Here is a 24,846-nt window from a genome sequence, read left to right as displayed (position 1 = left end):
ACTAAATCTAACGCCCTGTCAACATCTCTTACAGTGAAGGCGGCTTCATTATAAAAAGTGTGGACATAAGTCCCCTCACTATTGCCAGCTTCACTACTAGCGTATTGTGGCTTAAAATAATCAACCCATGAGCTTTGAGCAACGTTATTCTGAGGGCTCTCACGATGCCCACCCCTGTCCCATTTAAAAAGATTCCAAAAAGTTTTTGGGTTCTTGGACTCGCATGCAGCTTTAAGGTCCTGCCACCTACTCTCTTCCCAGGCTTTTTCAGCAATGAACTGTTTACGCCTATAATCAGCTCTTGCCGCCTTTATTTTGCTAACATCTTTTGTTTTTAATACTTGGGACAACTCCTCCCTGGCTTGTCGGCAGGAACCATCATACCAACTCTCCACTTTTCGATTTTGGGCTCTTTTACCTTGGCATGGTTTACAGAAGTAAGTTTTTAATTTGGTAAAAAAGCTATCATGGGCGTCCATAAAAGGTTTATACAAGGGCCCATGCGTTGTATCTACCTCCATAGTTGCTAGCACACCTTCCAGACCCAACTCAATGTCTGTCATGATATTCTGATGCTCTGCAACCTGACACCACTTAAGGTGGCGCTCGTCATTTTTTATTACTAAGTCAGGCGGAATGGGTCCCCTGGACATTTCGTCCACTTTATTTAAGCCCAGGTTGAACACCGCGGCAATGGGATTGTGATCACTCTCAATGCGGGCTATTACCTCCATATCGAGAAGAGTGTACCACAGCTTAAGGGGAACAAGTAAGTAATCAATGTTACTTGCCCTAACACCATTATCGAATGTTTTCTTGCCCATCCTATCCGACAATGTTCGGCCATTGGCAGCCCTCAACTGGTGCCCCATACAGAGGCCCTTCAGTTGAATTGCAGCCTTAGAGGGTTAATATCCAGCTGGTGGACTCCCCATCTACAGTCCTCATCATCTGTTAGGTGCATATCATCGAGGCCAAATGGCTCGAAGTGGTGTTAAAATCTCCTGCTATTAGCGGCAGTACATTTGCTGGGGTGGCCTGAAGCATAGCGTCCATAACTGTTACAACCTCGGATCTCCTACCTCCTGGAAGACCCCTGGCATAAACATTAAAGATATCGATTTTTAAGTTCGATAAGAAGCTAAGCCTAACTGTGAGAATGGCACTACTTGTCACGGGGAGTATTTGGCTGTGGCACTTAAGGCTCTGCCTAACCCAAACCACTAAACCACCCATAGGACGGCCCGGTTGTTTTTTGACTGCAGGAACAAAAAAAGTCAAGTAACCCACTTTAAACACGAGTTCAACCGCCCAAGTCTCCAGTAGTAGACAGATATCAAATTTATCAATAAATTCCATCCAAGCAGGTGAGTCAAGTTTGGGCCCCACTCCCGCCACATTACATGAAATAATTGATGTCTGACATACTGACCCATCTGGTCCACAAGCAAATTCACCCAACACAGGGGATACCACTGGGCCTCGGTATGCATTTCTCTGCTTGGCCGATGGGCACACTCTTATAACCACCTCTACATTACCAAGACATGTATTGATTTGCCTGTGACCACCATTCCCATCATGCCTACTTTCCTGGATGGTCACTTGCCCTACCCTCCTGTCTACATCTTCCCCATTTCCTGAGGCTATGCCACTCAAAATGGGACTTTGGGGCACATACCGTCAGTCACAATCACCCAACCCCGACAAAACCTCATACCTATTGAACAGCCTTACATTCCCCAAAAGGCAGGGATTAGGTACCTCTCCCAGTGAAAAAGTATCCCTCTCAATGGAAACGGGAGGGCCATAAAAATAGGATAGGGGGAGTGCTTGTATCCCCGGGGACCGGTAATTTCCAGTTACAGATGTGATTAACACACCTCCAGTCTCTGAAGTTAATAATGACGCAATCCCCCGCCGCCGACTTGGAACTCCTTCCTAACCAGTTCACTCTCCTGGCAAACAGAATTTCTGCATGAATATTAATCGGCAATGGTCAAAACTTATTAAGCCAGAAGGTGCACTTATTTTTAAGGTCAACATATGACTCCCGCTTCTCCTGGACCAATGAGGGTACCCCCACCAGGACTACCACAAATGGGGCTGATTCAGGGGGGAGATCAATGGTAGGTAAGATAGCTACATAATGTGTCGTAGGTTTTTGCAGTGTAGCTGCCGGTCTACTCCCAACAACCTGGGGCATCCTCTCACCCACAGCTGTATTCCCAGCCCCAGCCCCTGTCAATGTAGGAGGCGAGGGTACCACGGAGGACACCACAATAGCTGACTCAGCAGAACTGACCCCCCCCCCTTACTGCACCAACATTTGTAGAATCGGTTGAACTTTGAACTATTGTTGTTTTCTGCTGACTGATCGGTGCACTATACCTTGATCCCACCTGCTTCTGGACTGATGCTAGCAAGAGTTCCAGACACACCAGTCTGTTTTCAATAGAGTCCAACCGATCATATATTGGATGACATAACTTCTTGAAGGTTCCCTCCAATCTTTTCCAAAACGATGGCCCCCAGATCGAAGTGTGCTTCCTCCCCCTTCTTTAGCAAGTGATACAGTCCGAGTAGGGCTAATAAGTGACATAACCACAGGGTCCTCAGTCGATGCAACATTTTTAGCAATTTTCGCTTTCCTCCCCCCAGCCTGCATTGGTTCCCCGGGACGTTTTCTTTTTGCTAGCTCCCCCCCCTCCTGCTGAGCAAACCCAGATTTGGCATTGCAAGATGAGCGAGTTTTGATGTTAGGGGAGGGGACTCTTCTTGCAACACTGTAAGAAGCCATACCCCTAGGGGAGATCGCACTTGCTTTGTGGATAATCACTGGTTGTGGCGATAAGCTTCTCTCCACCACCCCCGAGGGAGGAAGCGTACCCTGGGAATCAGCCTGTTGGTGTGACGGCGATCTAGCCCTTGCCAGATTTCCCAGAGACGCTCACTTATCAAAGGGAGTGTCCAGGGATAGTGTCTTTTCTGTGAGTTCAATATCCTTGGCCAAGGCTGACGATACCCTAATAAGAAAGTTGCCTAGGGTGCCCATTAATGTACCTCCCGTAGACTTCCTGCCATTTGAGACTGTATTTGGTGAGGTGGCCATGTTTGCTGCGGTCAGATTGCTACTTTGCACTCTTAGCTTTCAAGTTGTACCACGACAAGACTCTTATTGTAAATCACTGACCTTGGGCAGCTGGAATAGATGTTAGTGGGGTGGGCCGTCCCGTCCTTGTCCGGTCTTGAACGGGCTTAAACGGGCCCGCCCTTGGCCCGGGCTTCGCCAGTCTCGTCCCGCGACGCGGGGCAATGCGCTAGTTAAATGCGCCTCCTGGCGCTGGTGGGACGTCTGAAGAGCGTGCCGCCGCTGAGCCTGCCGGGAAATATAGTCCCGGGGCGGCGGCACAAATGGGTGCGTCCGGTGACTCCTGGCGGTGGCGGCATAGTAACCTGGGCTCTCGCTGCCCTGCTGCTGCTGCTGGTAAGTATCCCCCCAACCTAAGTTTATCACATTATATGAAAAGTACAAGTGAGTGTTTTTAACCCCTTCCACACTCATGACGAGCTGGGCTCGTCATGGTGTAGCCTCCTCGTACACTGATGACGAGCCCAGCTCGTCATGAAATAAAGTAAAACAGCAATTCCCAGCACAGGAGGGGAAAACGCCTAGCAGCCATGTGGTTAAATATCCTCTGGGAAACATTTCTATCCCTGGCCTGATGTGCTATTTGTAAAATAATTTCTCTCTAGCTGCTGTATATGCCCAACTTGGACACGCCATTCCTTGACTTAGCCTTCGTGGCACAGAGAGAGTGGTCTGTGAGTGAAAGGTCGAGATGGTTGGGCCCCCTTCTCTATGATAACTAATACATCTTTAAAACGCAGAAGTGATGGTGCTATGAACTGCAGATTTTTCTGATTAATGACTACATGCCAATAACGTACTCATTTGCTTCACTTTGAACCTGCCCAAATATTTCCATCCTACGTTTAACTTCAAATATATTTGGCAACCTTTTTTTCTGGAGTTTTAGAACAGTGTGGTGCAGCTAGCTGTAATAATTGCCATTTCAAACTTCCTGTGCTGCGTTGGCCTTCTGTAAATTTTTAGTATCAACAATATACCTACTCTGTTAGCATGCTTAGGATCTTAAACACATTAATGGAGGTACCTCTGGCAAACACATTAGCTTCCATACCAGGTCTCTACCGCAACTAATTCATAGTGTACTCTGACATTTTGAGTACTTGTTGATCCCTTCAGAAATGTGTCACACCAGGCAATGCATGTTCATGCTTTCAAATACATTTGCACATTATAAGGTTGATGAAGGAAATATTAAATCAGTACAGGAAACATTATTGGATTGTGTAATCCACGAATACCATGCGGTCAGTGGTCAGAACACAGGAAGAATCAAGTGGGACATGCAAATACTCAGACCCCATCCTTCTTCTAAACAAAGACGCGCCCTCAGACAACCCTGTAAGTCAGCTAAAATAGCATATTTTGTTAAGTGGACTGTCTGACACTGGTGCAAAGAATGTGAAATGAAAGGCTACAGGATGTCAGATTTTGTTTCTATCACACAACATTTAAATAGCTAATAAGCCAACTTTGCAAACATTTCAAAGTATATTTCTTTAGTTGCGAAAGCACGTTTTGTGATTATGTGTGATGGAACAGCAAGACTTTAATAGGATGAAAACCAATCAAAACATTTTAATTGGTGATGTGCAAATCATACATTTTTGTGATGGAACTTAATTTCCACACACTATTGTTTAAACGCTATATAGTTTTATTAGTAAAACTGCATGTTAATGGGAAAGGTTGAGGCCACTTCATTAGTACTGTGCTGTCTGTAGATTACTGTACATCATTTCATGCTTTTTTATTATGTTTATTTAAAAATGAGCTTTTAAACATGAACTGATAAACATTTATGCCCTTACCCTGATGGCAATGTTATTAGTGAACTAAGGAGCAAAAGTACCCTAGATGTGAGATCAAATCAATCTTTATTGTTAGATTAATGAAAATCATTGCAATATGCAAACGTCCTGGTAAGAAACAGTTCAGACATAAAAGCTATACAATGTGCAAAACATCTGAATTAAAATCTAAGCTATCATAAGCCATGAATTAAAAGACAGTTGTCAAAGTGCTAGTGCAGAGGAAGTTATTTACATATGTAGTCACACAATTTATTGTTGTTCGGTTGTGTTTGCTAGGGCTGGCCTGCTAAAAGAGTCTATTTTCTTTTGGGGGGGAAGGCTGACGGTCAAGTGGCTAGAGGATTGTTTCATAGGCGATAGCATGCCTGTTGCCTTTTTCGGAGCCCTCCCAACTCCATGAAAGTATGTTAGTGTTTGGGGAGAACTCACCCCTTGTTGGTTCCATAGCGGGTGCAGCCATTGTAGCTGTATGTCTAGAGGAGACTTGCAGAGGTAGATAGTGTGGACCACATTTTTTGTTGCGAGGCCGCTTAGCCGACAGGTCATGCCCCTTCTGCCCTCAGCCAGGGGCTGTTGTGTGGTTGAGATGGTTGAATCCTCAGGCTGTACGTCAGGTATATACTTTTGTATCCTTTAGTTTAACACTTTGCCCAGGTACTGCTGTGGTCTCAGAGCCCTGTAGCCGTTCAGAATAACCTAGGCATGAGAGCGTTTTCTAGGGATGCTCGATCTTCTAAAATCGCAATTTTAAGTTGTTTGCTGTTGATTCTCAGCCCATTCACCAGGGTGCAAGCTTGGTTCCATGTGAGCTAGGTTCTTATTGTAGACGGAGCAAATGTTTATTCTGTTGAATCAAACGAGTTGTGTTGTACAGCAAAAATGTTGAACTCGCATATTTGAAGATACACTCGTGGTTATGAAGATAAGGCGGCTCTGTGAAATAAACTTTTGCCTAGGATTACACAACTTGAAACCAGGTTTGGGGTCAAGTATGTTACAGTTATGTTGAGAGGATTATTCAAGTTACTTGAAATGTAGGCCTTGTAACATCTTTAGGATTTTTTTAGGCCTGCGACGAGGTTTGGGATGAGTCAGAGAATAGAGGTAGACGGTATATTGATAGAAGTATAGGATGAGCGAGTAGTAAATTAGAGATAGGTTTAAAGTAATATATAGATGCAATGCACATCTAATATACGTGAAGTAATATATGTTTGAACTTTTGATGGCTAAGCTCCTCACATGTGATACTTGGATTAAGTTAATTGTTCATCACTGGCATTACACGTGCCCAGTTAAAAGCCCCAGCAAACTTTAGCCCGAAGAGTAGAAGAAAAGACGAGAGAGCACGGGGCCCAGATATTTCCCGCTCAATACAGTTATACGGCACAGCACGTGTATGTTTCAGAAGTTATGTCCCTTGTCTATTTGTTTCAAATACATCGAGACAACTTTATATAGCTTACGTTTATGTTGTCCAATATCTAACCTGGATAATAAAATATAGCTCTTTAAATATACCGCAAAAAAAGAATCATTGACAAAAAATATTCAGAGGTTCACATCTTTCTTTTGTAGACCAAGGGTGGACCGGCTTTCTGAAAAGTGTGTGGAAAGGACAGACCAAGTTCCGGCTGCTGGCAGCAGCTGTTTCGGTCCTTGTTATAACAGGTCTCGTAGCGTGCTTAGTAGGTAAGTTGCTGTCTCTTTCACGTGTTTTGTTTCTAGAAGGCGTCCGTCTTTGATGGAGGACGTGCGACACCTTGTGGCTACTGCTGGCTCTTCAATTTATGAAATGCAAATGTTTAATAGACATGACACCTGTCCTGAAATATATTTATTCACATGTAAAGTAAACAGACTTGTATAAAAAATGTTGAGCTTCCTTTAAATAACAGTAAAGCTCATTTTTTCGCCGCCCAGCCTATATAAGAGTACAGAGGATATGCTCCTGCCGATGACACGTATCCGGTGTCTGACCAGAATATAAAACCTATAGGGTAGAGGAGTTTGCATAACGGCTCGGGCCTAAACCTCGGACCTGGGGAACTGGGTTCGAGTCTCGGTAATGACGCTAAAACATCCTGTGATTCTGGGCAAATGTCGTAATCTCCCCGTGCTGCATTCATTTATCCCATTCCTGCATCACGCTTCCGTACTGAGATTACTGCGAAGGGAGCCATATGTAAAACAATGACAACCAGGGTCGGACAGGGACAGAAAATAGGCCCAGGCGGGCACCAAAATAAAAGTGGGTCTTGTCAGTGTATTAGACAGCTGCAAAAAGTGGCCATGTTTGAAAATTAGGGCAGTTTTGACTCCCGTAAATGCGAGATCTATTGCATTGCAATCCTGTTTGTAGAGAAACGTTTTCATACGCAGTTAGCAAGGGTTTTCTCAAAATAGAACCGCACGTCATGCAGCTTTAGAAAGTGTGAGAAGTATTTATGACATCTGCATTTGTGGAATAGATGAACATAGAGGGAGCTTGTTTCTTTAAACATCTACATTCATGTATATCTGTAATCCAAATCTTGGGAGCAACAGAATATCCCAGTGCTTGTTTCATTTGCAGCGAACACAAAGCTGGCTGCTGTGAGCACTGTCATTGGAATATTATTTCTGATTCCCAGCCCCTCATGTGTATAATCGGCCACACTTAGTCCCTGCATAATCACATTACACAATTTAAAAAAAACGAATTAAACATGTTTTTTATGTGAAAGTTTAGAGTTGTATTTTTTTTACTATTCTACTTTTATATTCTGCAGCCAGTTCCTACCTCCCAAGGGCCAGTTTTATCGTGTGGCACCACTTTCCTTTGCTGCAATAGCTGCATTTAAAGACTATTTTAAGTCTGGGCTACAGCCCTAGCTGCTTGTTGACACACCTATTGTTTCTATATTATAAATGCACTTCGATTGGGCTGTGGGTTAGCTTCTTGCTCATGACTACAATTCTTTGTGGTCTATCTATGTTGTCTGATCGGTATTTGGTAGTTTTCCCCACTATTCCTTTAGGTCTGACACTTAGGGACACTTTGATCTAATTCTGAAAGGATGAGTTGTATCTTCCACTGCTGACTTACTTGAAGGACCACTTTTAGTTCTCACTTATTTATTTCTCTATTTCAACATAAGTTCTCATACTTATGTGAAGCAAATCATGTTGTTTAACTGCGGAGGTTCTTTCAAAAATATTAGTGTGTTCAAATGCTCAAACATTCCTCTTTGAGCATTTGAACATACACATATTTGGTGGCTCGATACTCTCGGTGCACCCGCACAAGTGACTGCAGCAGTACCACCTAGTGGTTGATCACTGCACCGCAACCTGCCTGTGTGTTGTAAGAACGTGACTTCAAGCGAGAGCCTCATGGGGCAATAATGAACAAAAAAATATTCAAGCAAAGGCACCCAGCATTACCAAATAGCCTACTGTGGTCCCCTGAATACCTTCATCCCTGCAGTGCAGGGGCCACGAGAAAGCATTCCGAAAAGTACACTGGCTGCAACATGGCTGGTGGCGAGTTGCAACCACCACAAGCAAAGTAGAAAGGGTAGCGTTTAGTACAAAGTTGGAGGATGAAAGTACCTTGCTCAAGCTGGCCTGCAAGAACTTAAGAGAAGGACCCAGAGAGTGCCATACACACCCAAGTGGGCTGCCTACCTTTTAAAGGGCAAGAGACTGTAACACCCCCACAGCAAAGAGCTCAAAGCTACCCCAAGAGAAGCGTCAAGTGGTTAAGCGAGGTTCAGCGAACATAATGGGACCAAAGGCAAAAAGTAAGCCCAACGAAAGCTGCAAGAAGAACATGTGCTGTGTGCTCACCACCAGTGGCCGTCTGATGCCCCCGCAAGCAGGGAGATTGTGCCGCTTTCCCCTAGTGGTGAATGGCTACCACTGAAAGTAAGGAGAGAAGGGGCACCCTCACAGAGACGAGGCATGTCAGGCCTAGCATGGCCCTGATGCAAGAGGGAGAGGCTCTACACCTCCACTGCAGAAGTACAGCCCCGCAGTGGGCCAAAGATGGCACAAAGTGTCCTCCCCACACTGCCTCAAGATGTAGTCGCCAGTGGCCCAATACAGACAAGAGGAGAGTTACACACCCCAAGTGGCAAGCTGCCACCACATCATTTGCAGATAAAACATGCAACATGTGACCGAATGCCACATCACGCGGCAAGCAAGAAAAACAGAGCGTGGCATGAAGCCACATCGCGAAGAACGGAAAAGAGTGACAGTCTATCACCTGAAAAAACTAGACAAGCACAGGTGCGCTGGAGAGAACAACAAGGGGAGAAGAATGAGGACTCGTCCAACTACAGCACAAAAGTGCACCGCAGACATAAGACAGCCAACAAGGCGGAGCAACTTCTCTGGAGACAGCTCAATGGTAGAACCAATCGTAAGCCACCAACAAGCGCAAACTGCGTCTCTACCCTACACTCCCCAGTGTAACCGCCAGTTCCCAAGCATTGGCTGCCTGAGTCAGATGGCATCCCTGCTTTTGACCGCAGATGCCACGGGAGAAGAATGCCACCAGGAAAGACAGATGGTTGCAAAGTCCCTACAGTCATCCTCCCTCCAGGCGAATCACCACCACCTGTCGTCCACGTCTAATAGCCACCACAACATCATTGTCATGTGCATCACTCAACCAAGCCTAGGAGCAATTCATTACCAAGGTGGAGCCTTGCACCCGCAAAGCACCAAAAGACCAAAGCACCCCTATCAAAGTGAGAAACCAAGTTTCCATAGACTATCTGACAACCACTGTTCCCTTTAACCTGCGTGCCTGTGCCCCTACGCATCTCTTGAATCTGAGCAAGCATTGACCTCTTTGAAGCACGCACACCACCGGAGGCAAGTATTCATGTTAATCGCAGTGCCCTGTAGAAGCATGATGGGCGCTGCGATTAACATGAATAGTGGAAGAAAAGCCCCCCTCCATGCTCCAACGAGAAAAGTCATGCAGCAAACCTAAAAGCACAACATGTGCTTTCACAATCATTATTATATATTAGTTATTGAGAAAGCACACGTTGTGCTGTTAAACTTGCTGCCTGCCTTTTCTTAACAGAGTGCTGCAATTTGGGTGCCTTTTTGAACGTTTTCATTTTAAACGCACCCACTTGTGTAAGCATGTCGGGAGCTGCAGTTAACATGAAAACTTTCAAAAAGGCACATCATTTGCAGCACTCTATTAACAAAAGGCAGGCAGCAAGCCTAACAGCACAAGTGTGCTTTCACAATCACTAATATGTATTAGTGATTGTGAAAGCATACGTGGTGCAGTTGGGCTTGCTGCCTGCCTTTTCTTCACAGAGTGCAGCAGTTTGTGTGCCCTTTTGAAAGTTTTTAGGTTAAATGCAGCCCAGAGCATAAGGAAGTTGGGAGATCCAAATTAACATGAATACTCTCAAAAAGCACACAATCTGCTGCACACTTTTAACAAAAGGCCTGCAGCACGACGTGTGATTTCACAATCCCTAATACATATTAGGGATTGTGAAGTGCTGTTAGGCTTGTTGTGTGCCTTTTGTTGATAAATAGGGCGACCAGAATTTTAAAGCCAAAAACAGGATATTTCACTCAAATAGAAAATGGACTACACATAGCTGCCAAGGTTTCAGATTGCTATGTGTAACATTTTCAAAATTTCAGTGCAATCAGGGCAGAAGTCCTAAAAAGAAGAAGTGGGGGGACTAATCTATTTAGGCAATATGCAAGTGACATCAAGGCGTACAGCATCACAGCACGCGACATCACACATGGCAGCACAGTAATTGACATCACACATGGCATCACAGGAATTGACATCATAGAAATTGGCATCATAAGCTACGACTTTACTGGAAGTGACATCAGAACTAAAGCCTTCACATATATGTTTAGCGGGTCTATCATGTGTACGCTTGAGAGCATTGCGAGTATAATAGCACAGTGAGCTATGGAAGAGGATATGTGACTTTGTCACCTCTCAATCCCCCAGTTTTATATTACATATCCTGTACATTGTTTTACAAACTTATATACCTTATTGTACATGTAATATGCATGTGTTGATGTAAAGCACGTTGACACCCTGCATTGGAATGAGTAGGGCTATATAAGAAAAATAGTGGTACTTAAATTATTTCAACGCCACCTCAAGGGAAGTTTGCTCTATATAAATGCAAGTTGCTTTGTGTAAATACTGGGAAAGACCAACACATCTGATATTCTTCTAGTGCATGCATATCTCCTAACCAGGGACTGAACGGAGTGAAAAGCTGCCTCTCTTGTGTGAAGAGCTAACAAGGTTTGAGACTTTGTTTCCCCTCCGGTTAATTTACGTCAGGTGTGAGGCTCCTGACTGCTCACAGCCAAGAGACTCAAACAAAAGGAGGCCTGATGACCCCTCAAATTCTGCCTTTATTATGGGGCCCAGCAGGACTCTTAAATAAGAAAGCCCTGTGCTCACCTGAATGTTGTTGCTGGTTTCAGATGGAAAGCAGACAACATGCAGGTGCTGCTGAAAGCGTCCCAGTGTTTGAAATTACACCAGGATGAGTTCAGCACAATATTCAGTGGAGCCCAAATTTTTGACAGGGTGGACGGCATTCAGCCAGTGAAAAAAGTGGCTGGACGCCATCCACCTTCGTGTACCCCTGACTCGTGGCCGGAGTGCAATTATGAGTGACATTTCAACGGCTTTGAGTGACACTTTCTTGAGAGCAAATTCATCCTTATTCTACCCAGTGAACTAGAACCCCAATCCCAATATGAACAAACCTACCCCACACAGTTCATTCAAACACCACACAGCCATTAGAACTAACTCCATTCATATCCACCAGAACTAACCTGCTCTTCGCAATCCATCTTAATTACATTCACATCTGCAGTGATTCGGGCCAGGTTGAGATGAGGTTAGGGTTATTGGTGTTGCTTTGCTGATTATTGCAGGAGACAAGCCGGGCCTGGCCTTTCAGGACTGGCCACAGATTGTATGGTGCTTTGTTAAGGGCATTTGACAAAAGTGGTAGTAAGCAATACATTGTTACATGAAAGACTTTTAACGGAGAATATGCTTTTGAATACTGTATCCTTGTTGTAAGTTGCAAACCTGTCTCAAGACCGTTCATGTGGTGCTGTATGTGTAGAAATACATTGTCTTTTCACTTTATTAAGCAAATGTTTGAGTGATATTTGCACTGATATTTGTCGCTGCACCCAGACACGCGGTTCGGTTCTTGGCACACATAGCCTTGGCTGCAGCGCACAGAGACCTTATACTGCCACACACAGAAGAAAAATATTAGAGGGAACATTGCTGACAGCCCCTCCATACCTGTGTCCTGTTGTGAAGCACACCGACCATTAAGTCACCTACCCTGGCGGTTGCATGAACAACGTCGTCGGATTCTGTCATTGATCCTGCAGCGACCCCTAGGTGACCCACCAGCAGCCCTACACAGTCCCCTTGGTACCGTGGCCGCCCCACAAAAGGGCCTCAAGGACATTCCTGTATCTAGGGATTCTGAAATGGCTGAGAAAAATCCTGTGGATGCTTCCCTCGCCCATCCAAAAAACTGTAATCCATGCTCTTATAACATCACGACTGGATTTTGGAAATGTTTTGTGTTTGGGTGCAAGTAAGGAAGTGCTGCACAGGCTACAGGTGGTACAGAACTCCGCCGCTAGATTGCTTTGCAATCTTCCCAACAGAACTCCCATTTCAGTCTCACTACTTGACCACCACTGGCTTAGGATTGAAAATCGTGCCAAATTCAAAGCTCTGTGTTATATGCATAAGATCAATTCTGATGAAGCACCACATTATTTAAAGGCCTTAGTACATCAATATTGCCCTTCCCGCCTTCTTCGACCCTCCAATCAGCACAAATTCCAAACCCCTAGGATCAAAAGAGTCAGAATGGGTGGACGCTCTTTCTCCCATCTGGCCCCGTCACTTTGGAACTCCCTCCCTTATCATCTACGCATTGAACAACACTATCCCAAATTTCGCAGAGACTTACAACTTGGCTCTTCAATCAATAGTCCCTTTCTCTGACTGCTCAATTTCTTTCTCACTTGTCTGCGTTCTTAGCGCCGGGAAACCTTCGGGTAGCTGTCGCGCTGTATAAATGCAATAAATAAATAAAATAAATAAATTCTGGTACGAGCGATGGTCTGGAAGCAGCTCCACCAACAAGGTACCTGGAGGTACTGGCGCTTTGGAGGATAACGTCCTAAGCATAGTCCACGCCATCCCATTCCTGGCAGATAGGTCATCATAGGGCCTAGACTGTTTAGCTGGACTCCACTGACGCTCCTGATGCACCACGTTTGAGTTGTCTGACATTAACAGCATTACCGTAAAAGCAGACAGGGTCATCCAACAGTGTGTAAGTGCACATTAATCCAGCAGAAGGGCTGCCAAAGAATCCCTTCTCCATTGACACATTGTTCGTGCCCAGTGGTAGCTGGTTAATTACAGACAAGTGCCGAGATGCCCGGGTGCTCCCAGCTGCACCTGTCCACTGTTGTCCTACGGAGAGCCTCTGGAGGCTGAGAGTGTCTTGTGTGCATAGTATATTCCATAGGTTGGACTTTGTTTTGTTGTAATAAAGTTTGGGAGGAATGTAGGGTCCAGCTGGACACGTTCTAGTGTCTCATTAGGCACTTGTATTAACAGCCACTCCCTCAAGGGATGGCCACACCCACCCAACATAGGCATCAGGAGTGATTTGGGCCTGTTAATAAAAGGGCCAAAGTGCACATGATCATGGCCAGTTTACTAAGCATACTCCCTGTGTCTGCTTCCATCATTATATAGGATGTGGCATACGGCCCCCAACTCTACAAAATGTGCAACTTACATTAGCTTGCTGTACTTCTTCAACAAACCTTGCTTCAACACTGCCCTTGTGTCCTGTGTGTGACACGGGAGAAGCCTCCCCTTGTTTCTGGGGTTTCACACTGTAACAGCCTGCCCCCTCCGAAATGCCAAGTTAGTTTCTTTCCAGACATTTCGAGCACCTGTCATTGGACACGTCACACTCTTTAGCAGTGCTCATTTTATCGTGTGGTTCTTTTTGCAAATAATTCTGCTTGTATGTTCGATTTTTACTTCAGTTTCTGCTTTAACAGTTCTAAGGAGTAACCAGCACATTGAGCAGCAGATCCAGATCAAAGGTGTACAAAGCAGTGCAGCAGAGACCGGAAAGGCCGTTGACGTGCTGCCCCCTTGTAGCCATGGCTGGATCTGGTACCGGAACAAGTGTTACTATTTCTCTGAAGCAGAAGGAACCTGGGCGGAGGCCAAAGACTCCTGCGCTGCACTGGACTCTGCCCTGGCCATGATTGATACCCAGAAGGAACTGGTAAGAGCTGTGATTGTAGAATGTGCTGTGTTTGGAATGTTGTATCATGCTGTTTTGCTAGGTGTTGACCAATCGCCTGCTGCCCTTCGCTCTGACTACACATGCTATCGCCATGGGTCTTTTCTTTTCAAATAAACTTCCTCTTCATGACAAGAAAGCCTGAAACTTGCATCTTCATCTTTATTAAAACTCTACGCCGTTACTACAGTATGTTAACCCTTAACTGTCCTCCCTCCCAAATCCGTTTTTTTTTCATACCCCACACACATCAGATTGTGACACCCATTGCTCCCAGCGCTCTGCTGTATCTTATATTGTAGAAAGGTGCTCAAACGCTCTGTCATAAACGATCGCCTTGCATTAACCTACTCATGAACAAAGGTTTATCAGAAGCTCAATGGGACAATTTCCATTTGATTGAAACCGTTCTTTGGAGGGTGCGGGGTTGTGTAGAAGGCATATAAGTATTTTGTTCACAAGGAACTGTTGGGGGGACCCTCTGGCGCTCCATTGCAGGTACAACTCTGGGTAAATACTCTCTGGTTTCAGGGGTGCACATTTTATAGTACTAACTCACAAGTTCTGAAGCATCTTTGTTTCAATGAAAGTAATACTTTTAGTGTTTTGTTATGAACCCTGTTGGACTTGGCCCTTTTTGCAGTGTCATCCCTGAACTTTTTGCCTTCCTCCTGTATTTTCTCTGACCTATTGTTGGCTGTTTTATGACTCTGGGCACTTTACCACTGCTGATCAGTGCTAAAGGGCACATGCTCTCCCTATTGTAAATTGATGAAAGGATTAGTGATTCCATGATTGGCTGGTTTGGTTTACTTGTCAGACCCTAGTACAGTGCACCATGTGTGCCCAGGGCTTGTGGATCAAATGCTGCTGGTGGGCTTGCAGCACTGGTTGTGCCACCAACAGAAGCAGCCTGTAAAGTGTCTCAGGTCTGCCATTGCAGAGCCTATGTGCAGTCTGCTATTGACATGTTGACTGGGCAAGAGCACCCACTTGCCAGTCCCTAAACCTTCCATTTTCTACATATTAGTCACCCCTGTGGTAGGCCCAAGGGCACGGTGCATTGCAGGTAAAAGGTAGGACATGCCCTTATGTGTGTGGCATGTCCTGATAGTGAATTACAGCTAACGCCGGACACCCTGGGCTCCAGTCTTGCTGCCTTTCCCTGCCGGGATCCTTGTTTGCTGCCACTCTGCCCTGTTGCCGTTCCCCCCCGCCGCAGGCACTGTAGGTCACCAGGCGCAGCCGCAGAGTGAGGGGAACAGAGCACTACACTACCCAGGCGACCTCATCTTGCCCACGCCCCTAAATGCGCCCGGAGGCGCTTAAAAAAGGCGTTACACCTCCTGCCTCGCGGGACACGTGCGGGCATTCGCCGGGCTGAGCCCGGGCAGAGGGCGGGCCATCTGTGGCCGTCCGGGGCCGTACGAGGCCGGGCTGGGCCAACCCCCTTGGCTCAAAAAACCAGGTACCATTTTCCTTGTACAGCATTCAATGGTATATAAACTATTAACTCCTAAGCAGTAAATAGTGAGTACCGGTTTCCACAATTACTTCGGATGGCTAGCAATATGTCCGAGGGATGTATGATCCCTGGCCACCAGGAGAATAGAAAATGTTTAAGCAGGATTCTGGATGGGTTTTTTCTTCGGGCAGAGTCGCTTATAAGTAACGAAATTGCACGTGTAGAGAAAAGGATGTCCATGGACCCATCCATTTTAGCCTCACACTTGGTAAATTTTTCTCCAGGCCCTATGACGGTAACAAAACCAGTCTGCAAATCATTGCCAGTAACAGCAACCACTCCTGTGAGACCTGAGACCACGGACATCTTAATTGCTCAAACCTCACAAACATCACACTTTGACTCTGATGTCCCCTTGACACCTCCAATGATGACAAGACAAAGAGGGGCCCGTAAAGGGTGCAAGGAAAAACCAAAGCCAAAACCTACCCAACAGAGGAAAGGAATACAAAAAAGCAAAAGTGTGGTGGGACCCAATGCAAAACTAGTGGTCTCAAAAATGGTTGGCACGGGTACTTGTACACCCAAAAGTAGATAATTTGGCACCCAAACCGAAGCGGTATCAACTGTGCAAGGCGTGGGTTCAGACAGCATGATAGACTCTCTAGAAATGATAGTAGCAGACATTTTTAAATCCACACTCCAGTCAATTCAGGAGCAAGTGAACGAATTACTGGTCTCTAGATCTAAAGACTTGGATGAGCACATCAAAGGTCTAAACATGGGTCTTTTAGAGCTGGAAGTAATGATAAAAAAGGGAAACGAGATTTTCAAAGAATGTTCTAAAGTGATTGATCGTGATAATATGTTTAGCAGAGGCTCATCTGTGGGGAGTATTATTACATCTTCTGTGTCAACTGTTCCCCACAATGTATTACCAGCTCCAAGTGTAACATGTCAACCTCCGATTGAGAGGGGGGTTACCTGTAGCAAAACGAGTAGGAGTAGTGTAGGTCTCCCAGGGCTGATCACTTTAACACCACCCTCGACAGTCTCCCCTCCCAATTCAACATCAGTCTCTGGTGTAACATGTCATCACGTAACTGAAAGGGGATAACCTGTAATAGAATAGGAGCGAGTAGTGACAAGCAGTACATAACGACAGGGAACCTGCAACACACTAGTAATGACACTAGTAATGACAAACCTCAAACGTCCAAATCAAGTAAGCGTCCTATGAACAACATTCTCCCCAATAATGATAACCTAAGATTGCCGATTGCCACCAGCAGCGTGCCCATATGTCCTAGTATTAACAGGGGTGCCCGCACTTAGGAGTGACCAAACGGAATCATGGTATATGTTAAGAAACAAGGTCGTGCACTGGTTGAAAAAGTTTAAAGGCTTTAGCCACTCTAACTTAAACAAGATAATCATGGCTAGAAGAGTGGGGTGGATGGGTGAACAAAGGAAAGATATCGAAGGGGACTGTATCGTTGTCAATTTCAAACGTCCCAACACTGTACGTCATATCTTGAATGTACGTGAAGAAACACACCTGGCCCACACAAATATACACGCTCTCCCCCTGGGCTACTTTTATCGACCACCGATCCAAGGGTTGGCTCCTGGGGTAGACTCACTGGAACCATTCGTTATTTTGAATAGATACCAGGAGTTGTCATCCCCGGAGATGGTAGATTGACTACCTAAATTGCCCCAGGTTATTGACCCTGAGGATGAGAAGAACCCATACAATGAGTACACCATTGATGATCCCAAACCTTATGTAACACCCCAAAAGCAATCCTTGAATATTAAAGGAGTGGGATCGTAATTAAACCAGGTACCACCCATTACAGAAAGTGGGCCTCTAGGTGAGTTATTGGCATCCCTACCTGCCATGAAGAGGGCTGCCTGAACGAACCGCTGGTCATCCCTTAGCCCGAGGATACAGTTTATTGCCCACTACTGTATGCACTCGCCTCTCCTGAAAGAGGCCACTATTGATCATGACGTCCCCACCCCCAGAGATTCGATCAGGCGCACACATTCCAAAGGAATCGGCAGAACACTCAGCTGCATGATAGCCCCCTCCCAATCATATGAGGGGAAAGGGCCTCTACTGTTGTCATGTGTTGGAATGGGCCGGAACTCGGGGGTGCCGGGGATGTCATCCTCATACTTCACAATGTCTTGTTGTAATAAAGAGCGTTCACATGTCTTAAGCCAGTGTATAAAAGACCAGGTCTCAGAGAGGTTGGGAGAGCACCTCGAGACGATACCTTGTTGTCTGATCTGATGTGTTCTACTCCGTCGGAATAAACTTGTTTCCAGTCTTCCTGTCTCCAGCGCCTGCCTCTTTATTGAATAACTTCGTATGGTATTAGAGGCGTTTTACACCGGGCAAATTTAACTTAGGAAACATCTACTGAAATCGCCTGACCATTTTGAATTGATCTTTATCAACAATCCCCTTTTTTCATCATGCAGGGTTGCCAGCAGTAATGTGAAAAATGCGTTATGTATTTGGACTGCCCCTCTATGGTTAATACATGACAGTCATAAGTGCAATGCACCTGGCATCAATGTAGTAATTTTCTCCCCAATGATGCATAATGGAACAATCAAAAATCATTTTTTCAATTTTAGGAAACGTACATTAATTCAACCAAGCAAAAGCTTCTATTTTAATAGGCTGATTGCACACTAGTGAGCTACTTATAGGTAGCTGGAGAGTAACCAGCTACTTGTTGGAGAAGCCGGATTTACAGGCTTTTCAAAGACAGTTAATGGTTGGAGTCATTTAAAGGGCTTTCTTGGAGGAGGTTTTAACCTCAAACTTCAACTTCTTTAAATGTGCAAAATAATTAAGTTCATGAAAAATAATTACGTTCATGATAGAACCCTATACATTAAACTATAAACATTAACAATATATTTAAACACATATTTCACATATCCCAAAATTCTAATTATAAATGATATCAAACAATCAAAAAGACAAACTTCACTCTCATGTAAAGTTGTGTGGCCTATTATTGGCCCTGAAAGACCAAGTCTAACTGTATCTCAAAAGAAAAGGGGAGATGAGAGGAATATTCCAGAGGGCTTGTCCTTCTACTTGCATATCTACAAAACAAGACAGCCCGTCTGCTCTCTGTGTGCTAACCCTCCACAAGATAGAGAGAAGAACTTAAGTTCTCCAGTATTAGGGGTGTCTTTCATAGATTCACATGCCTGAATCATTCCCCGTCGTCGGAGTGGGAGTCCCACGGTATATAAAAAAGCAATAATATGCTATAAATACATAGTAAATACCAATAAAAAAACAGACCAGGAAGTAAAGTAGCCAAGCTACAGAAGAAAAAACTTCCACATTAGTGACTATCCCTGTCATTTTGTGTAGCCCAAACTGCAGCCAATCAGGCGACAGCACCCACCAGAAGGTTCCCCCCAGAGGCTCAGGCTGTCAGATTTTTTACCGCACGTCGTGTGCAGGGAGTCTCCCTGAGCTCTGCTCAGTTTTCTTCATTTATTTTATATATATCTATTAAATGTTGTGATATTTTCTCACATGAAGTCTATTTGTTGACCCTGTGTCACTGGTGGAAAGCTGAGACCGTTTCCATGGATCATTTTGTCTGCCTGTCGCTGACATGGTAGGATAAGAAGGGGATGTTCTTGTGATTTGGCTATCCCCCTTCTGATGTGGGAGGATTTTCGATGTTTATATGGCGCCTTTATGTGCAGTGATGTTTTTGGCTTTACTTCACCAGCTGAGTTTGCTCAAAGGTAAAGGGTCTTTGACCTACTACGAGTCTGCCTCCCACATCTACGCCCACGAGATTTACTCTCAGGCGTTTAGACTCGTTCTGTGCACTTTTCTTCTGAGGACGTGCCAGCTTGTTGACTAGACGCTCTTGGTATTCTACGACGGCAATCTCTGCCGTCACTGGTGATCTACGGTGTCACAGGGCTACAGGATCCTGTTGACAGAGCCCTCTCATGCACTGGTTGTAAGTCGCAGGAAGCTGCGCAGCCGACAAAGAGCTTCGTCGACCAACAGCCTTTAAACAGAATGCAATTTTGCCTCGTCAATGGTGAGCCTCGACGACGAGTTTTGGCGCGTCGACGACGAGCAACGTCGATGGTAATGGTGGCATCGTCGACGGGAACCTTTTGTCCACGACGAGGGGGCTGCGTCGACGACGAGCCTCGTCGACGACGAGGGAGCTCCGTCGACGGCGAGCCGCGTTGACGGCGGGCCTTGTCGACGGTGAAGGGTGTCCCTCGTCGACGCTGAAGAGCAATCGTCGACGGTGAGGATCCTCGTCGACGGTGGGGAGCCTCGTCGACGGTGGGGAGCCTCATCGACGGTGAAGAACCTCGTCGACGGTGAGATGCCTCGTCGACGGTGGGGAACCTCGTCGACGGTGCAGGGTGTCCCTCGTCGACGCTGAAGAACAATCGTCGACGGTGGGGAGCCTCGTCGACGGTGAGGGGCCTCGTCGACGGAGGGGTGCCTCGTCGACGGTGAGGGGCCTCGTCGACGGAGGGGTGCCTCGTCGACGGTGAGGAGTCTCGTCGACAGAGGGGTGCCTGGTCGACGGTGAGATGCCTCGTCGACAATGAGGTGCCTCGTCGACGGTGCAGGGTGTCCCTCGTCGACGGTGCAGGGTGTCCCTCGTCGACGCTGAATAGCAATCATCGACGGTGAGGAGCCTTGTCGATGGTGAGGTGCCTCGTCGACAGTGAAGAGTCTCGTCGGCGTTTGAGAGCCTATTCAGCTGACATGTCAACTAAAAGCTTGGGCGACGGTTGGCTCAATAGCAGTGGGCCACTGACAGTGGCCTTTTCTGACATGTGATCCATCGGCACTTGGCCATTGGCAGTGGACCTGGCATCTCTAGGATAAACAGTGCAGTTGGGGCCATTACCAGTGGGCACATCGGCAGTTGGCACGCAGGCTTTAGGTCCGTTAACAGTTGGCCCATTGACGACAGTTCACCTTACTCACTAGCAGGCTCGTCGACGACTTTCAAAGTCGACAAACTACTCGATTCATCAATCATCCTTAGTGATGGTGAGTTTTATTGTGGAATGTTGGCCAAGTTAAGGATCAGTTTTCATTGCCAACAAGAAGTACGTCTACGGAGGGCTTGTAGACTGACAGCGTCAGCAGTCACCTCCACAGTAATTTAAGTCTGCAACAGTTTTCCTATGCGGACACTGAGGGTCACGTTTTTCTGTTGACCTCTCTGATGCTGGACCAAGTCCATGGTCAGGTTAGTCGACGTTTGATCCAGTTGGGCTTATGTACAGTGTTCCTTTACCCTACTTATTAGTCGTAGCCTCCTTTCAGCAAGATACGAGATCTTGCATAAATCTTTATTCTTCTATCCTCCGGCGGATGTTGACAGATTTACCCTTCTCATGTAAGGAACGGTGACGCGCTTTCGTCAAGCCCTTGTCACCAGGATGGAGGCGGAAGGTTTCTTTCTCTTTAAATATTGTATTGACAGAGATTTTGAGCTCTGCTTAAGCCAAGAGATCGGCGCTGGTGACTCTCAGGCAATCTTTTAGCTCTCTGGACAGGATCAATTTTAACATAGGGGCACAGAATGTGCGTATCCTTGAATACCCCTACACTGGCGCTTCTAGAATTTTTAACAAAAAGGATGGAAAAAAGATAATCATCAACAAAACACCGTGCAGTGTGCATTACATCTCAAAGTTTTGCAGTATTGTGTTGCGGAGTTAGGGTTGGAAGAACCCTTAGTTCCTCGCCCACAAGTCCATACTGAGATAATGGCCGTACCTTTTTATAGTTGTTACTTCTGGGCCATCATATTGACCAGACAATACCGCGCCTTCGATTCTCCACAGTACGGGGATCAACTCTTTCGGGGTGCCCGAGGACAGTTATCACATTTTAATCCAAGAAGTTCCACCCAGTACCTGGTATGCAACTGTATGATTCGACTCTAAATCGTATACAGGAAGTCATTTTTCCAGGACACTACGACTTACTTTAAAGCCCATCATGACTCCATTCCAAGTGGGATAAGGGTGGCATATCTCTGGGATTTAATTTGGTCACCACTGCAATTTATCTATGGAAAATTCTAATTGTGATGTCAAAAGAGCATGCTCTAGAATTTGGCAATTTCCTGTCTGCTACGCCTTCATAGTGACCGCATTCACCTCATCTGCACGAGTCAATCACAAATTGACTTATGGATACATTAGGGACCGTCGGAGTGGTTCTGAATCTAATAAGGAGTTAGGTTTTTTTCCTCTCAGATCCTCTTCAACTAGCTGGTCAGATATGTAGCGCCGGATTTTTGTCATCTCTGCGCAAACATTTTTCAAAGGTTGTACCTCAAGAAGGTTTTTCAAATGTTACTGCCAGAGGACCTGACATGTGCACTCGACCTCCAGAGTGTCAAGGTTTAGGTAACAATGCTTCCACAGCACGGGACGTGGCTGATCTATACTCTAAGTTATATCCATTTTCTATCACAGGCCTATCTTGTCAGGACTCTCGGTCCACTCCACGTGATTCTTATGTAGATTCTGGCAGCCTATCAGTGTCTGCAATACATACGCATTCATCATTTCTGAGACAGGTTTATTTAAAGAGGATCACTCTTCTTAATAAGCAATCCAGTACATCCAGACTTTGCAGTCACTGTTTCAATGCCTGGTTTTTATCAATATACCATGTCAAGTCCTAATTATTCCTAGTTACGACACAGGATTTTCTATGAACAACAGTCAATGCAAATTCAGCAAGGGTGTTTGTCTCTTACGAATGAGAAGCCTGCAGCTCTTTCTTGCTGTTTCTTTTACGTACATTAGTCTATTTCATTACATTCTCCAAATTTCAGCTGGCCATGGCCTCCACCTGCTTCCTGTGAGTGTCCTTCTGCACAGGATAAAGCTGCTAAAGCAACTGCATAAACATTGGTTTCACGTCTCTGATTCATTTGTAGATCTCATTACAATCACTCCTCGATGCGAGAGGTTTTTTCTTGGGTGAATCCAAGACAGAAATTTATACACAAGGTGTGTTTTTTCCCTCAAAAAGGTATCAAACTGCACAATCACCATGGACACATCCCTTAGGAATTGGGGAGCACTATTTAGGGGCTGAAGGTCTTCGGGAAATGGAACCCTCATATGGGGCTTGGTACATCATCCTGCTGAGCGCAGAGCCGTCTTCCTTGCCCTCCAATTTTGTTACGCAATAATTTCGAGGAGACAACTGTATTGTGGCGCATAGACAATACAACTGGTGTACTCTATGTCACTAAACACAAAGGGCTAGATCAGCTTTGTTGCCTCAGGAAGCCGGTGATCTATGTGCATGAGCGATAGAACGCACACAACTTTCTGGCGATTCCACGTTCCTGGTACAGGACACAGTCTGGCAGGCACTCTCAGCAGGACGACAATTTCCACTCTCGAGTGAGTTTTTCTTCTACGGAATGTGGATTCAAATTTCGGCAGAAGGGTGCATCCAGATCTGGTCTTTTCGCGACCAAGAAGAGCAGCACATACTGGTGCTTTTCAAGTTGGCCTCACCACAAGAATTTACAGGGAAATGCGTTTGTCGTCCAACTGATCTCAATCTGATTCCATTTTCCACCGATACCTTTGGGTCCCAGAGTTCTCCGGAAGAACAAGATAGAGTGGTGTCGAGGGTCCCTCTTCACCCCTCATGGCTTCGCCAAGACTGGTTTACTGAGTTTCTCTTTTTTCCAGTCGGAGTGCGAATCAATTCGGACGTGTCCACCTCCGGATCTATTTCTTCCAGAGCGGCCAGGTTTATCACTCGGAACAGCCATCTTTGAGGTCAGTGGCCTAGCCCCTGATTACCTTTGGTTCACCTATCTAAACATCCCTGCGGTTTGCAAGGGAGTGTTAGCCATAACAGGGACAAGGTCTCAAACGCAAATGTTTTTGCGGTATCTGATATTGTTCGGCTAGAATTCATCCTTTTACTCTTAAAATAGAAAGGATCTTCCAGTTTGTTTTCATTTACCTGGCAAGTTCAGGATTGCCTCATGCAACTCTACTAGTTCCTTAACTGGCAGCAGCTCCAGATGCCGACGAGATGGGATCACATCTTTTTATTCCTCAAAAAATATAAATCAATCCTTCAAAGGAATTTTCAGATGGGTTTTTCTCCGCCAGTTCGTCCATTACCATCGAGACATCTCAGTGTGGTAATAGGGCAGTTCATGTGATATCCTTTAAACCTTTCCTCAGTGATGATCTACGATGACTTAGAAAGGTGTCATTTTCTTTTTATTGGCTTTGACAGTCCTCTATTGGAGTCAGTTAGGTTCAGATCTTTCGATTCTTTAGCCTTTTCATACAGTTCACTATAACTCAATGGTGGTTCGAGTTACTCTGGAATTCATACTTAACGTGCCTCCGGAATTTCTTTCGGATCGAGCCTGTAAATTCAAATGCATCTTTGCCTCCACCACTATCAGCAAAATGGTTTTTTCCATACACTTGATAATAGAAAAGGTTTCAAATATTCTTTTTACAAGGGATAGTTCGGTTTTCGCAGATCTGATCAATTTATTAACTAGGGTACGATTAGTTAAAACCCAACAGGGTCTGGGCGAACAGTTGCATTCTTGATCTTTTGCTCCGATCGATATTTTGCCATGCAAAAGTGGAACAGCTTTGCTAACAGCCCCTAGAGCGCACTCTACCAGGGCAATGTCTTCCTCAACTGCTCTGTTTGCTGGAGTTCTTCTCCAGCACTTCGGCAGAGCGGCAACCTAGGTTAGCAGCCTTGCTTTCTCCAATCACTACAGTTTGCTGCAGCCAGTAAGACCGATGTTTCCATGTGTCCAGCAGTTCTATATAATCGTTTCAGCTAAGGTGAGCCTCTGTTCCCACCTCCTTTTTTCCTGCAGTCAGACGCTTCTGATACAGTTTTCAGAGTGAACATTCTTCACTAGATGCATTTTATCATGCTTCAGGCTATGTTAATGCATTTTA

General features: G+C 45.5%; 1 protein-coding gene across 1 annotated transcript in view; it reads left to right on the top strand.

Moving 5' to 3' along the window:
- LOC147668242 (uncharacterized) overlaps positions 1–24,846 on the top strand; it is a 152,097-nt gene that overhangs the window by 18,100 nt on the left and 109,151 nt on the right. Inside the window, exons 2-3 of the mRNA XM_086948675.1 lie at positions 6,544–6,657; positions 14,104–14,336. Of these exons, the coding sequence (XP_086804801.1) occupies positions 6,544–6,657; positions 14,104–14,336 (347 nt within the window). The remainder of the gene's footprint in view (positions 1–6,543; positions 6,658–14,103; positions 14,337–24,846) is intronic.

This window comes from Lissotriton vulgaris, unplaced genomic scaffold (genome assembly GCF_964263255.1).
Source record: "Lissotriton vulgaris unplaced genomic scaffold, aLisVul1.2 SCAFFOLD_1783, whole genome shotgun sequence".
Classification (NCBI taxonomy): Eukaryota; Metazoa; Chordata; class Amphibia; order Caudata; family Salamandridae; genus Lissotriton; species Lissotriton vulgaris.
The sequence above is the reverse complement of the archived record's forward strand: the minus strand, read 5'-3'. Positions and strand labels throughout refer to the sequence as shown.